The sequence below is a fragment of the Euwallacea similis genome, chromosome 6, assembly GCF_039881205.1.
Source record: "Euwallacea similis isolate ESF13 chromosome 6, ESF131.1, whole genome shotgun sequence".
NCBI classification, from domain to species: Eukaryota; Metazoa; Arthropoda; class Insecta; order Coleoptera; family Curculionidae; genus Euwallacea; species Euwallacea similis.
In genome coordinates this window covers 4,533,440-4,549,441 of record NC_089614.1, presented here as the reverse complement: position 1 = coordinate 4,549,441, position 16,002 = coordinate 4,533,440, and the positions used below count along the sequence as shown (strand labels likewise).

Below are 16,002 nucleotides of genomic sequence, written 5' to 3'. Positions count from 1 at the left end.
TTTGATTCTTATTTGAGCGATTTGAAGATGTTCTCAGATCGAGTATAATAAAAAATATATTTCCAAAGCTACAGGAACTCTATTGAGTTCAAGATGATGAGGGATCGATCAATCAGTTGAAAAAACTAATGGCAATTCAAAAATATCGAAAGGGCCGGAAGTTATCCATGTTCTTCTACTACTCTGATCGTCGATACCTTACATCAGCACACTCCTTTCCGTATTTTCCATAAGTTTAAAAAAAGGAACGATGCTGACTTTTAGCCTTTTTTTTCCTATAGAGAATTGTGGTCTTTTAAACAAGAATGTAATAAAGTTCTCAAAGCTGAAAAAATTTCCCAAATCTAGAAGCTGCCAACTGTAAAGGTCTGGAATTATTGCTTTAGCAACAGGAAGTGAACAGGGCGATATCCCACATCATTATTGAAAACCTATACGTAAAGACGTAAAGAGATGGGAAGAAAAATTTATTGCTGCAAAAATGTTGCGGCCTAAAATAAAACAAGAAAAATGCCATTTTACATTTAATTGGATAGATTTTCTTCAACTCGGATATTGATGCTGCCGTTCCAACCTACCTTGAGAAAAATCCACTAATTAAACCGTTTCAGGGAAAAAGAATTGTGCCATAGAATTTCGCAGGAGGTGTTTGCTAATTGCCACTTTAATATTCATTTTGGGTATGCACCATTTAGACTTATATGAAAATAATTGGAAAAATACGCAAATGACCTGCAGGGGCGCTTTATTCTACCCCCTTACATTTTAGGTAATATTTCATTTCATTTCCAGCAATTTTCAACTTCGTCTAACTAAAAACGACGGAAGTCCTGTACACTAGACGAGGGAGTGAATTTTTTATGAAGCTGAAAGCGTCAGCAGTGAAATAGAAAATTATCATTAATCCGAGTGCAGCTCTTTCACCTTTAATTTTTTAAAGCTCAAGTTACCGAATTGTTTCAGATGACGAGTCAGATGAGTTTACGATCCACATAGCGAGGTACCGGCCTGAGGAGCTGCATAAATTGGCCTCAAAGACCAAATTCACCAAAAAGGAAATTCAACTGATGTACAGGGGATTCAAGCAAGTGAGTTAAATACTTACTTTAACTAATGGTGATGGTCTGGAAGTAACATCTCCAAATAAGGAATGCAATCCATTAAGCGAATCCTGGGCATTTAATCAAAATTTCGCAGGCTGCCCACCCTTACGTGGAATGATTTATCTCGAGGTTTAATGGAGAAGAGAATTAATTTAAGCTAAAATTTAAGGTTGCGAGGAAGCAAACTGGTACATTAAAATGTTCGCTTCAAAGATACTAATATCTTTGGCTAGAGTAAAATTGATGTATCATTGGACGATCCCTACTTGTCGCACTTTGATGATTTATTAAGAGGGATCCCTTGCCACTTGAGCCCGTTTCTCGGTTTCTCCACCGTTATTTGCATAAAGGGACTGCATTTCTTTACATTTTGTCAGTTATTTTTTAGTTGAGCCTCCCGGGGGTAAAAATCCCCCTTTACATTATTTAGTCGACTCTCTGCTGTACCTACTGTAAAATAAATTTATAAAGGCACTAAGGAAAATGATAAATATACCGGATTTGGGGATTTTTCTGGAAACCGCAATATGCCTCGGAAATCTTTCGGGCTTGTATCAAGTGAATTTCAATTTGAAAACGAAAGAATAGGGCTTCGGGAAATGTTTTTCCAGGCAAATGTGCCATTTTTATCTTTTGAATATTTATATATTTCTAGAAAAAGAAATGATTTTGGCTAAGTTTGCATATTAGCTATACTTGACCCAATTTTCTGTATTTACATTAACTAATTGGAAATATTACATCTGACGTCGAATAAAATACTATAAAAGGTACTTACGTTTGCTTTACCAATTTTTCATGTATTAAGTCTTTTCCCTACGGCGACTAACATTTAACTAACTTACGACATATCGTTTTTTCACATATATATCCGTCGTCTGGAACAGCTACATTAACGGAATAACTCCAGAACGATGTTGAATCATTTGGAATACGGCAGTCATCCGTGAATTCCCTGGAACATTCTCTTAACCTTACACTAGGCCTTCCGTAAGTAGTTAGATATGCTGCCCATAGCCAACATGTAAAATAAATGGGGTTATATGGGTGTTTTGGTTTTTTAAAGGATTAATCCTTCGTATTGAGGGGGTGAGTTTGAGACACCTCCAGTGCGGTTTTGCAAAGATGTGTAATTTTCCTCTACATTTATGGAAATTCTACATGGTGTATCACTGGTTTTTCCCCAGACTGACAATCTAACCTGCGTAACAATGTTCTCATAGTAATTGACTGTAGGACAGAAGTTGAATTTAGGCTATCCGGCTCATACTTTCAATATAGCCAATTAATCACTTTTACCAACATCGAATGTAAATCAAGTGGTAAGTTAGAAGTCTACGTAAGTGCATAGGTTTCCATGTGTTCATTTCAAAACACAAATTTAGAGATGAAATACTTAATAGTTTAGTAGACTTCATGGCTCCTCCATTAACTTCGCTTAACACCATTAAAAATTTTCGGCAATTATCCGCTCTTAAGACAAATTAATAATTCTATACATACAGTTATGTTATAGTGTACTGCGGCTAATTTCAACAACTTGAATTTTATCTGAGTAAAATATTATAAAATATCAATTTCCCTGGTTTGTTTGCATCGTGCTCGATCATTTTATATAAATTATTAGGCATATTCGTAAATGCATTTGATATTTCCTTGTACTAAGAATTAATTATTTCATTTATCCTTTTTGCGGAAAGCTAGACAAGAATAACGGATGAATATAGTAGAAAACCCTGTAACGATACGTACAACGCAACGCAACGCAACGCAAACGCAAACGCAAATTTCGTACATCATTATTTATTTTTTTAGTACTATTTTTTCACTATTTTATTGATAAAAATATCTTTTTTGTTTCAAAACTAATGTGAAGTTAAAGCTAATATAAGACCATATTGAGTTTCCAAAATCAAGCGAAATGCGCCTTTTCCTTGTCGTTACAACGGTACTCTCAGAACCAAAATTGGATCTACAGTTTCCTTAAAAAAATATAGAACAAAATCCACATCCTAAAAAGATTAAAGGGTTTCTTCCTAAATAGACAATCCATTGTTATTTTACTTTGAAAGGAAGTAAAAAAATAAAAATAAGACCTAGAAATTCCAAATCGTTTTCAATGTAAATAATTTTTTAGATATAAAATATTTTGGTTTTCATAGAATTCATTAGTAGTTGAATTTAGTTTTTAGGCACCTACTACAGTTAAGTTATAAAAAAAAATGATAATTTATCTGAGAAGCAAAAAATTGAAATTTTAATTTTTTTCGAGATATAGAAATCGCAAAAGAACTTATGAAGAGGTGTGTCTCAGATTGAATGAAATATATCCAGACCAACCTGTTGGTAGAAGTGTAGTTTATCGGATTAATAAAAAATTTTAACAAATTGGAAGTGTGAAAACTACTACAAAATGTGGAAAACTTCGAAAAGCAACTGGTGCCAACAAAGCACTAGACATTCTTTTATCTATCGATGAAAACCCTATACAGTCTACGAGCAAACTTGTGGATAAATTTGATGTATGTGCAAAATCAGCAAAAAAAGCAATTTTTTAAAATGACAAAAATTTCATCCATACAAAATTTCCCTTACTCAAGAGTTGACGCTTGAAGATTTTGATCGCAGGATAAAATTTTGTGAATTGATGCAAGAAAACGGTACTTGAGATAATAGGTTCTTTTCTAGAATTTTATTTTCGGATGAAGCAACGTTTTGCTTAAATGGATCTAATCATAGACATAAATGTAGTTACTGGTCTACAGACAATTCTCATTGGATGCAAACTCTGCATACACATCATCAGCAAAAACTTAATGTACGGATGGGCATAATCGGCCGCCAGTTCTTCGGTACATTTTTCATAGAGGAGAACTTAAACAACGCATCATATTTGCCCTTATTGAAAGATGAAATAGTTCCATCAATCTCCGCAATTTTTCCTGGAGAAAACGGGTAACAAGTAGCCAATAATATTTGGTTCTAACAAGATGGTATAACATCACATTATGTTGTGACTGTGAGAAAGTACCTTGATGAGATTTTCCCTAGGAAATAGATTGGTAGAAAAGGCACAATAAAATGGCCATCACAATCTCCAGATCTTACGCCCCTCGATTTTTTTGTGGGGCCATTTAAAAGATTCCATTTACAAAAATTGATTACAAAATTTAGATGATTTACGTCTTAAAATTCAAACAGAATTAGAATTAATAACAGAAGCAACACTGAATAATTGCATGAAAGAGTTCGAGGACCAATGAATCATTGTCAAATTGTTACTGGAGCCCAATTTGAGCATTTATTGTAAGAATTTCAATTTTGCTTGATGTAAAAGTGAGTTACTGTATCTGGAATCTAATAATTTAATATTTTAAAGAAACTGTAAATCTAATTTTAATCCTAAGCATACCATTGCGTCTCTTATTGAATTATTTTTCACTCTATATACTACAATGGGTACCTTTTCATTTGAAAATAAAAAGTTTGTACAAATAACTGGATAGGGGGTAAAAAATTTGAACATCGAAAATAATGCCTTACACGTCTTTTTTTAAATAAAATTATACGTATTTAAGCATTTTTTAAAAATATTAGGTTTGTGAAAGCTATAAATGTGTTGTAATACTCTTTATAAGCGATATATTTTACTCAATGATTTTGTATCCCTATTATTATCAATGTGAAACATTTTTTTAAAGTTCTTTAAAAAGTTATTCATTTTGATAGACAAAAAAAAGCAAATTTACTGCAGTAGCGATATTCATAGCCAAATTGATGTTATAAAATAAGTTATGACAGTCAAATTTTGTGTTCACCATATAAAATACATAATTTTTTCTTCGATTCGTATAGATTGATTCGTTTCTCATCGATTAGCAAAAAAATTGTACAAAAGAGCCACTAAAATCAAATTTAAGTTTTCGTTAGATTATTTCTTATACAAATCCGACACAAATATATCGCGATATTAATAGAAAACGCAGATAACACCTCATTTTCCACGTTTTGGTTCTATTTTGTTAAGTCTGCCGATTTTTAAACACGAAACACTTGAGACTGAAAACTGAATATTTTCCATGAACTGAATTTGATAAAAATGTTAAAATAAAATAATAAAAATTTCATTATGCAAAATATCATCAAAAGGTGACGCAAACACCCGGGCTTGCTGCAGAAAACTCGCAAGACTTTAAATTTTATACATCCATCATGTTTTTTCCGCTTCTGGGCCACATTTTCTTCTGACGGCACGGTAAGTCGAGTAAATTACAAAAATAAAATCGAACTGTCACCCGATGATACGCAAAACATTCATTTTTAATGTCAACTTTCTGGTATGTTTGAGGACGTTTTCCAGCAATTGCAAGAGATAGACTACATAAAATTTCAGTCTAAAAACAAGGATAGGTATAAAAACCAGAAATCCATCATCCTTTACCTTGAAAACGGACGTAAACAATAGTCGCCTTCATTGCCATGGAGATCCGAACACTTACAGAAACTCTTGTGTGGGTAAACATGACCCGCTCGATTTCTTGAAATTTATTCGAATTGGACAAATGGCAAATTTCACGACTTCGTTTTCTTCGAACAATACCTACAAACAACAGAACAAATTGTACTAAGCGTGATTGCAAAGAAAAGAAGCCCAACAAATTACTATACGAACAGACACATAATAACTGAAACACTGCAACAAATTCAGACAAGATAGAAAGACGATTCTCCCAGCTGGACCATTCTGAATCCTCTTTGCTTTACAAGACAATCCCGCTTCCTTTTCCCTTCAACTATTCTATTGGAGCATTTCCAAATGAAAGTTTTTGTTACCAAAGCGGAAAAACCAAATAGTTGATAGTCATTTTCTCTGAAAGTAAAGATTTTATATACAGGGTGGTCCCTAAGGATGCTCCGATATTTAAAGAGCTGATTCTCTGGATTACTCTTAGACGAAAATGTTATATAAATGTGTGTCCTAAAATGAACCGTTTCCAAAATACAGGGTGTTAAATATTAAGAAAAATATTTTATTTTTCTTAATATAAATAAAAATACTTTATTAAAACTCGGTACATAGACGTCGTACATGGTTTCTGCGGACTTGGCTACAAATCTGATAATCGTTTTGAACGACTTCAAATGCCGCAGTGATTCTTACAATCAGGTCTGGTTCTGTTTCTACTGGCGTTTCATAAACTAGAGACTTTACATGTCCCAATAGAAAGAAATCTAAAGATATTAGATCGGGTAACCTACGGGGCCACGGAACTGGACCACCTCTGCCGATCCAATGTTGTCCGAGCTGACGATTCAAATATTGACGGACTAGAATAGAAAAGTGTGCAGGCGCACCATTATGTTGTAGCCACAATTGCTGTTGAACGTTCAACGAGACGTTTTCAAGACGTTCCGGCAAGACGTCTTGTAGAAAATGTCTGTAGTTAGACCTCGTTAAACGATTAAGCAACAGGTATGGCCCAACCAAATGGTCATCAACAATACCGAACCACACTTTAACAAACCAACATTGCTGACGACTTCCGGTAAATATCGCGTGTGGATTTTCTTCGACCCAAACCTGGCTATTCTTATTGGTGAATATGCTATCTCGTGTGAAACTGACTTTATCCGTTCATGAAATCAAACGTAAAAATTAGGCTGCTGGACAATCTGATGAAGCCATTGACAAAATTGCTCCGGCTGATAATCAGCTGGAGTCAAACCTTAGACTTTTTGAAAATGGTAGGGATAAAGTTGATGCTCTTGTAGAACCCGTCAAACAGAAACGTGGGTCGCATCCATACCCTGCACAACTTGACGAGTGTTAGTCGAAGGTTCTTCTGCAACCCGGTTAAGAACCTCTTCCTCAAAATGTACCGTTTTTACTGTTCTTTCTGTACCGTATATGTTAGGTTTCAAAGTGCGAGCCTCGGTAAGTCATCGATAAATTGCAATAAGCTTTTTGTATTCAGGATGTTGCCTAGAGGGATACCATTCTTGATAAAACCGTACAGCAGCTTTTGCCCCATATGCCAGATGCATATCTGCCAGTTCTTGATTACTGTAGTTCTCCATAAAGATTAATTACTTTGCAAAATTCTTAAAATTTGCAAAATTAATTAGTGAATATGTCGACCTAACGACTAAGAATTTCTGTTATCAGTTTTGGCCAAGATAAACATTTTGCAAAAAGTACTTCACAGGTGCTTTCGAGTTCAAGGAATATATTTTGAACAATTTTGTACAAAGAAATTAAAATAAAACGTACTAAAATTCGATAAAACGCACTTTTGCACATAACTGTTTTAAAGCATTATAAGGCCGTAGTGCCTTTGGAAGACCTTTACGAACACGGGTTCTTATACTCAGATGTCTTATATTGTTATACCGAACAATCCTTAGAAGTTTGATTCCATAGTTCTGAAACACTCTGTACATATGTAGCTGTGAAGCATTTCCCAGAAATATTAAATGGCATTTATTTTCTTTGCTATTTGACTGAATTAATTTTCACAATATATCGAAACACGTGAAATAAAAGCAACAGGTCTGTCTTCTTGGAGCAACACACAGTTAACTCTGCATTCTGACTAGAATCAGTTTGAATGATCATAGGTTTCCTTTGCTCAAAATATGATTTCAACACTGGTGATGAGCTGATAATATTTTGCTCCAAGCGGCCATAAAACGCATCATTATTAACCTCAAGTTCAATGCTAAACCGTTGTCCTATCGCAGAGACGACTAGTGAAACAATTACATAATATCCATCTCCTATATCCCAATGTATTTATCAAAAATATCGTTTTAAAACCGATTGCCGTCATTGCATTAGTAATGAATATAAATTATTCAAATTCAAATTCAAAGAATTTGTTTGGCAAAAATCTGAACCCCAGGGATCACCGGCCATCCAACTACGGCCGGGGTCATACCTGGACGGCCGGGGTTTCTCGATTGAATCTAAACGGCCACAGCTTCTTTATTGCGAAAAATCGGATAACCAAAAGTACACGATATTCCAATGTCAAAAATTTGCTAGTTTGAGAAAATAACTCGGCAACACGTGCATGGGGAACTTAATAAGGAAACCCGAGCGGAACTGTTACTGAGAACAGAGAGACACTGAGATGCAATTGAAGGCAGTGATGAAGATAAATATGAAGAGAGAGCGGATTCGCAAATAGTAGAAATGATCCTGAGAAACAGAAAGAAAAAATATATATATAACTCGTCTGAAGTAATGCCTGACTGCGGTCCTGGAATGGAAAAGGGGCGAAGAGTGGGAAGGGTGTTTAGTGGGTATTCCCAGAATTCCCCAGGGTGCATCCTACACTCGAGAAATAGCAACAACATCAAAGGACCCTGGTTAGTGCTTAACGCGTTCATCAATCCGTTACAAAAAAAGAGAGTCTCCCTGTCGGACCTAGACGGCCGGACCCTTTTCCGGCCTGAAGGTCCTCTTAGCATTAGGTCGATATCTAGATGTGTTCAAGAGTATTTATGAAATCGTGAAGGGCGGACCATTGATTTTTTTTGAGATTGCAACATTCAAATTTCGATAGTTTTTAAAATAATGTGCATATTTTGTTATAAGAAACACTGATACCAAAAATTATTGAAATAAAACCATTACTTCTGCGTATTCCGTTTCCTGTGTAGCGCAGTAAATTTTAATACAATCTGACATGAATTTATGATGATATTTCTATCCAGCCTTTGCCAAAACACTTCTATTTGCTTTTTGATTTCTTATTTAACTAATCACCGTGATTTTTTAGGAATGTCCTACTGGTATGGTGGATGAAGAATCGTTTAAGCACATATTCGCCCAGTTTTTTCCTTTAGGAGGTAAGTCGGCCTGCAGACCTATTAAATTCCTGTCAAGTTCCATATTTCCTAGATCAACGTACTAAAACGCTCCATTTGTTGTGGTTATTTTCTCGTTTCGTCGTAAAGACTGTCGGTTATTTCCCGTTTCAAAATCTCCTTTTTGGTTTTTATGTCTATTTTATGATTGATTGGATCCACTGCCGCTGTATTTTACTTACAAGTGAAAAATAAGGCTATAAACGGGGAACACTGTTAAAAAATCTCTTATAAAGTCAAATAGAAGGCTCACGGAACACCGTCGAGGGGATAAAACGGTTGAATGGTAGAGTATTTTTAGTTTAAGCAGCATAAAGTCGCCTTCATTAAGTAATATTTGATTCACTGAAGTCTTTTGGACGTTATTGAATTTTCCAGTGAAAAGATCCAGTTCCCCTTTTTGTGTTACCGGTTCGCGTGTTCGAGACTGCTAAGAGAGGCCTTCATAATTTCGCCTGCATTTCGTGTTTTCATGATTACCCCAACTGTTGCTCCCAATGCTTCTAATATGTCACCTCTGACGATTCATAAAATAACGCTATCTTTTGTCCGTTTTACCGACAAAGGATCAAATAAATTAAGACAACGCGTGCTAAAACAACAAAAGGGCTTCCCTTATTTAAATTGGCGCATCCGTTTTGTTCTTCCTCAGCTTGTAACGTAACGCCGTTATTTTTCTTGTTGTAGATGCCACGAATTATGCCCATTATGTTTTCAACACCATGAAACAGAAACAAACTGGCAAAATTAGCTTTGAGGTAAGTTCAAACTTGATAGTTAGAATTCCGGTCTTTTGTTTACGGAAATATTTACCGCACAGCCGTTTTAACATTTTCATTCTTATTGCCGGATAGCTGAAACCGAAATTATCGGTGATATCTCCAAACCATTAGGGAAACCGCTCACGAGACATACATGTTTATGTTTTATTTTCGTTGTTTCAACCAACATAGCTGGAAACTCTCTTAACTATTTTCCGGAACTTCTATAAATCACATTACTTAATTCTAATAATGGCCTCCCTGCGAGTTTCTAAAGCCATCCTAAAATTTCCCCTTTGTGCGACCTGATAAACTTTCCTAACTATTGAAACAATTCATGGAGACGCTGAATTGAATATTTCTTTCTCCATTTGAGTCGTAAACTTCGTATTGGGATTTCGAATAATTTCTGGGATTGATCATTGCAAGCTTTATTAAACTAATGAAGCACATTTTCCAGCCACGTCTTGCAACTCAGAAATTCAACTTTTTCTAGACCGGGTTAGTTAAAAGAAAAGTTCTGGGTTAGTTCGCACATTGAAAATGTAATAAAATGATGGATATGGAATTATTCCATCCAGACCTATTTGAAAAGCTTTTGATGTGTAACCTCAATAAACTTGCATTCGGAGTTGCAGTCACCGAGACCAAAACACCATTTATCAATTGGGGAATTGATAAGGGCTGAAGCGATATAAAGGCCTTCTTGGGAGGAATATATCTAAATCAAAGCTGTCAAAACCGGGGATATATTGGACAAAATGATAATTTCTCTTGTCAAGCTCAGCGGCACAAAATACGCCGGAGCGAAATTATGTAGACGTCCTCTGGTATAAGAGAAACAAATATTCTTTGGATGTAAATTCCCATTTAATGGATGATCTCAACGTGGCACGCAATGGGAGCAGTTTAGAGCTCTGGCCACTGTAGCCAAGTGTATAAAGTTAAATTATTACCATATCATGCCAAATCCTCTTTCCACCAGTTGAGAATTGCCATCTGTGACTCAGCATCGAATCTTGGCATAATTTTTCTTATTCTAGATTATTTTTTAGATTCACCCTCAACTTTTTTTTAACGCCTATTTGTTATTTTTTGTTTTATTCTATTATGTTTGGGAACAACGCCTTACACACAACCAGTAGTGTACAGTTGCACACCTTCTCAGTTATTTAGATTAAAATTAAAATTCACAAATAAATCACCAGAACAGAAAACAAACAAAAAATAAATAAAAAAACACCGAAGCCTCTATCGATACCCATGTTTTTATCCCCCAGGGACAATTCCGGGTCGGTGAAGGTCACAAATGGAAACTCGAGGATTTTTAGTGGGTAGGTGTTTCAGCAAATTCCACACTATCAAACCGCCAGAACAATAGGCTGGTTGTCTTTCGAGGATTTTTACCTTATGGAAAAAAAGTCATTTAGATTAGTTAATTGAGAAAAAAAATAGTAACGTTATTTTATATCGGTGAAACTTCTAAGCCTTTAAAAAAGAGGATTAAAGAGCCCCAAAACTACATTAAACATAAAGAATATCGTAGGTCAAATATATAACAGCATGTCTTTGATAACGTTGAAGAATTAAATAAAAATATAAAAATATAAAATGGATAAAACTTGTTTATCTATGATTAAAAAAGAGATTAATCTTAGACACATAAAAAGAAACTAAATGGTAACAAATTCCACTGAGAGTAATCATCAACAAAGAAAATTAAATTAAAAAAAAGAGGTTAAATTAAATACAATGATCAAAGACCTATAATTTATATCAAATCAATTTTTGAAAATGATGTCATGACTCATGTCAGAAAACTGCCATTGCTCAACGATTGAGACGAAAAATTTTCAGAATATTTCACTTTTCACTTTTGTTGTTTTTCGTATTTCATAATATTTTTTTAAAGTTTTGAAGACGGCAACAAATTTGTTTTCGTGCGAGCTCTTAGCAAAGGGCGATTGCTAATTTCAGTTAGTATTAACTGACAAAAGTGTGTAATTCCACTGCTATTTATGTGTGAAGCATTATTCCCATACAAAATAAAAGAAAACATGAACACTCCGGCTCAAACCTAAATAAGACACATTTATTCAGATATTACGTTCCCAAATAATTTGAAAACCATCTGAAAACGTTTCGACTTTTGAATTTTGTCACGTAATCCCGTTTTCGATTCGTTACAATCTCGTTTTAACTTTCAGGTCTATTCAACAATTCCTGGGATCCTATCGGAATTGAAATAGCATAAAAACTTTCAAATTAAAGCGGTATTGAAATCAGGAAGAATGTGGAAATTGAGATTCTTATAAATCTGAAAAGCTTAATTTAGAACTTCTTCAGAACTAATACGCCAATACTCTAAATTCGAGTTTACGTGCTCCTTGAGTACCTCTATAACTCAGAATAAGCCTTAAGAGTGCGTCTTTCTTTCGTTTCGAGTTAGATGAAACTTGACATTTTTACACACTTAGCAAGTTATATTTATAAATTTGGTACCCCCAAACTTCTTTTTTCAACCGCAATTTTTAATTTCAGTAATAATATACAAGGTGTTCCATAAAAACACGTGTTAATCTTATCAATGATCTAGAAAAACTGAATATAGCAAATGATTTCACTAAAAGTGAAGACATTTTTTTGACCCGAAGATCGCCATGTATTTGTCACAACGTGACGTTATGTTGTCGTTGGAGATACGTTATAGTAAGTGTATCATAAAACGTAGGTCATGGTGACAATACTTCCTCCGACTTCGTTGCCATGGATTAGTGTCTCATTTCTCGAAACGGTAAAGGTGTTGCTACATCCAGTTCTTTTAGTTCATTGGTCTACATTTAAGCGAATCCCAAATCTTTGTACACTTCTAAATTAGTCTACGTTTCTGTAATTTCCAAAACCTATTGCAGTATAATTATCATATTCACAAACAAAGAATTGCTAAAGTTTGCTCCTAGCTTCAATAATAAACTTGAAGCGGATTTTCAATTCAGAAGAAATTTAAAATGATTGTAAAGTTGTTTTAGAAATCTTATCAAATTTGCAAAACAGTTTGATCATTATCATAAAATTAATCCATTGTTCTCAGAGAAACTCCCGTCTTGAACAAAATTAAGCTAAAACTCGAAGGTTAAGTCGCCTTTCGAGTTTCGCCCCTAAGGACATCATCACGCATAAAATACGCGGGTAAAATACTAATGCACTAACCTAGATATTAAAACTCTAGGAGTATAATACTCAGAGGATATTCTAGGAATATTATGCTCCAAGAGTTTTAATATGTAGCTTAGTACGTATATATTTTAACTATCTATTTTATGAATGATGACGTCTTTCGGGACAAATTTCTCGTAACTCATAACTAACCACATTCAATAAAAAGGTTTTAAGACTTAGACTTAGAATTTTAACTTTATTTAGTTTTATTATTGTTTTAAGGGTTTATAAAAAAACATTACTAAGGTTATGGAGTCTTTAAACTGGTTTTAAAAAGGGCGTTGAAGATTTTTTAAGCGCTTGAAGCGGTTTAAAAAGAACAGATTGTAGTAGTTGCTTTTATGTTTCATTCCTGAAGACTCTTTATTTATAGCCTATTATAAGGCTTAAGCTGTTACTTATGAGTTTAGTTTATGATTAGTTCATTCCTTTTCGTGACCACGTATTTTCTAGAAAATTGTTAATTTCTTGATTTTAATTTTAAAAGGCAATTCATCCTATTCCAATGGGATTTTTATGTTCTAACAATTTTGGTTTTTCATGTTCTGTGTAGAGGTATATGACCATGCTGCATCTTTTGACCGGGTGTCAAATTTTCTTAAAAGAAAATGTTGGAGATCAAAGTTCAGGGACAATTTTTTAATTTGGTATAGGGAATAAAGATTTATCGTAAACAACTTTTCTAAATAACTTTTTGTCGCATTCGCTACAGAACGTTTGAGAAACAGAAAGGTAATTGATTTTCCAACTGAAATGGTGTTAAAATGCAATCATTAACCAAGGAAAAAATGAAAATATAAATTAAAAAATTCCTGTTCCAACTATAAGGTAGGTAATAAAAATGGGAAAGAAACATTCTTTCTTGGAATTAAATCAGAACTACACATCGCCATTTCGTCAGGTTTTACAGCCAGATTTCTTATCTACAAAAGTAAAGGACGAATTTTGGTTTCATCAAATTGGCAATTTCATTACCTAGACGCATATGAAAACGCTGGAGGCGTAAGACTGATTTAAACTGATTTTCACCGTCACAACGAAAGTACAACATAACGGCCGTGCGACATAGCGATCCAGAATATTCAAAAAATTCTAGAGGATTTTCCTGTTGTAATACTTTAAATTTTTTATGTTATAGGTAAAAAGTGTTATGAGCAGAGCTTAAATTACGGTCTACTGAGTTACCTCGCCGGGAGTTGTTTAAAATTTACTCCTTTGCCGATCTATACTGATAAGCTTGCCCCACAATCTCCCAAAAGGAAACGTATTCCCAATTACCTGGGATTTAAGACCTGGAATAATAAATGTATTCATTAGAGTCTAACTAGAGTCTATTCGAACATAATTTATTCAATTTAATAATCGCACCTTGGGGTGTAACTCGTGCTTGGGATTTCCTGAGTGTATTGAATGCTCTTAAACGTATTGTGATTTAATTGCTCCCTGCTACTCTAACGATAATCGGTTACCCAACATCTGTGACATTATCAGAATCAATTATCAGAACATAATTCCTGATTGTATGATACACTCAGATTCATATTTTTGACATACATATATACTAACAATAGCCAAAATATGCATAACAATAAGGAAAGAATTGAGGCAGGTTTAAACAAAGCCAAACAACCTTTAGTATTTGAGATTCAAATGTGACGGGGGTTTAATAAAAAGGGGTAATTGTCATATGTAACATATTTTCGGCCTTATAGTTTCATCTAAGTGAAATCAAATAATATCCTTAAAGCGTTGTTTGAAAAGTTGGCACCGCAAAGTACAGATTAATAGCGAAAGTTTGCTGAAACTGGACGAGAAATAAACTGTCTCTTGGGTAAATCTCATTTTTCTCTCTTTCAAGCTGTGTTTCAGCAACAGAGGGAAATTAATTATTCTAGCGCTAGACAGTGCCGTATCAAAGCTTACCTAATAAAACTCTATAGCGTAAATAAATTTGAACATGCAATGAAAGGTTCGTTAATTGCAATTAGATTAATGAGTCCCCAAGCAGGCATAAATGTATGAACTGAGCCTCATTATGGGTTCGAATCGGTGCACAGCAAGGGAAAACTTAACATTGATGTTTCTTTGCTTTATCGATGTTTCAAGCGTAATTAAACAGAAATTCAACGATGCGTATATACATAGACTAAATCTCCGGGTTTTAATTTAAATCCGTACTGGAAATTCACCAAAGCTTATTCGTTATTAGCCCATACTCCCTGCAGCGTATATATTATGATAATCTAATCCAAGCCTAACATAAAATAGTGTCGTTTTTAATTAAAACGACATCAAGTAAATTTTTCACCCCTTTCTAGGCTGGAAATAAACTTCCGGTTAAATTACGACTTATTTCACTGCCCCTTTCACTGGTAAATAAAAATCAGTCTTTGTAATACAGCGCATTATGAGGGTCCTCTGACTGTGCACATAGTTAATACAGGTCATAAACTTAATCGTTCTCATGTTGTTTTTAATTTATAGGTGGCCGAGAAAAAGGCCGTCCAATATTACTTTCTTCATAGCATGGTTTCAAATAATAAATGCCAAAATGTGTTCTTTAATGTAACTTATATCTCTTTTCTGACCCCACATTGCTCATTTGACATCCCTTTAATTATACCCCTACTCTTGAACCTTCTAACCACAGGTTGTCTCATTATTTAAGGATTGACCATAACTCGAAGAACTTTTTCAATATATTGGAGCAACGAAATTGATTTTGTTCGTAACTGAAAAAGCGATTTCCATTGACTCATACATTTGCTCGCCAAAACTAGAGGCGCAGTATGGAATCCATTTTAAACTGGCATTATACCTTTTTTCGGATGCTTCAAAATGTAAGAGGGACATAATTTTTGCACTACTTTGGAATCCTTTAAGACCTACTCAAGAGATGTACAGTGTGTTCATTTGAAAACTTACCACCCCAAATATCGTAAAAACGGAAATACGTATGAAAGTACCGAGTAAGGCGATCTTCCAGGATGCGAGGGGAACACTTTTGACATTATCTGCGTAAACCTAATTGTCACCCCTTGCCACCC

The 16,002-nt window shown here is 34.5% G+C and overlaps 1 protein-coding gene across 1 annotated transcript in view; it reads left to right on the top strand.

Moving 5' to 3' along the window:
* Window positions 1–16,002, top strand: part of LOC136409588 (Kv channel-interacting protein 4-like) — a 51,526-nt gene that overhangs the window by 28,043 nt on the left and 7,481 nt on the right. Inside the window, exons 2-4 of the mRNA XM_066391198.1 lie at window positions 964–1,088; window positions 8,888–8,957; window positions 9,663–9,733. Coding sequence (XP_066247295.1) covers window positions 964–1,088; window positions 8,888–8,957; window positions 9,663–9,733 — 266 coding nt within the window. The remainder of the gene's footprint in view (window positions 1–963; window positions 1,089–8,887; window positions 8,958–9,662; window positions 9,734–16,002) is intronic.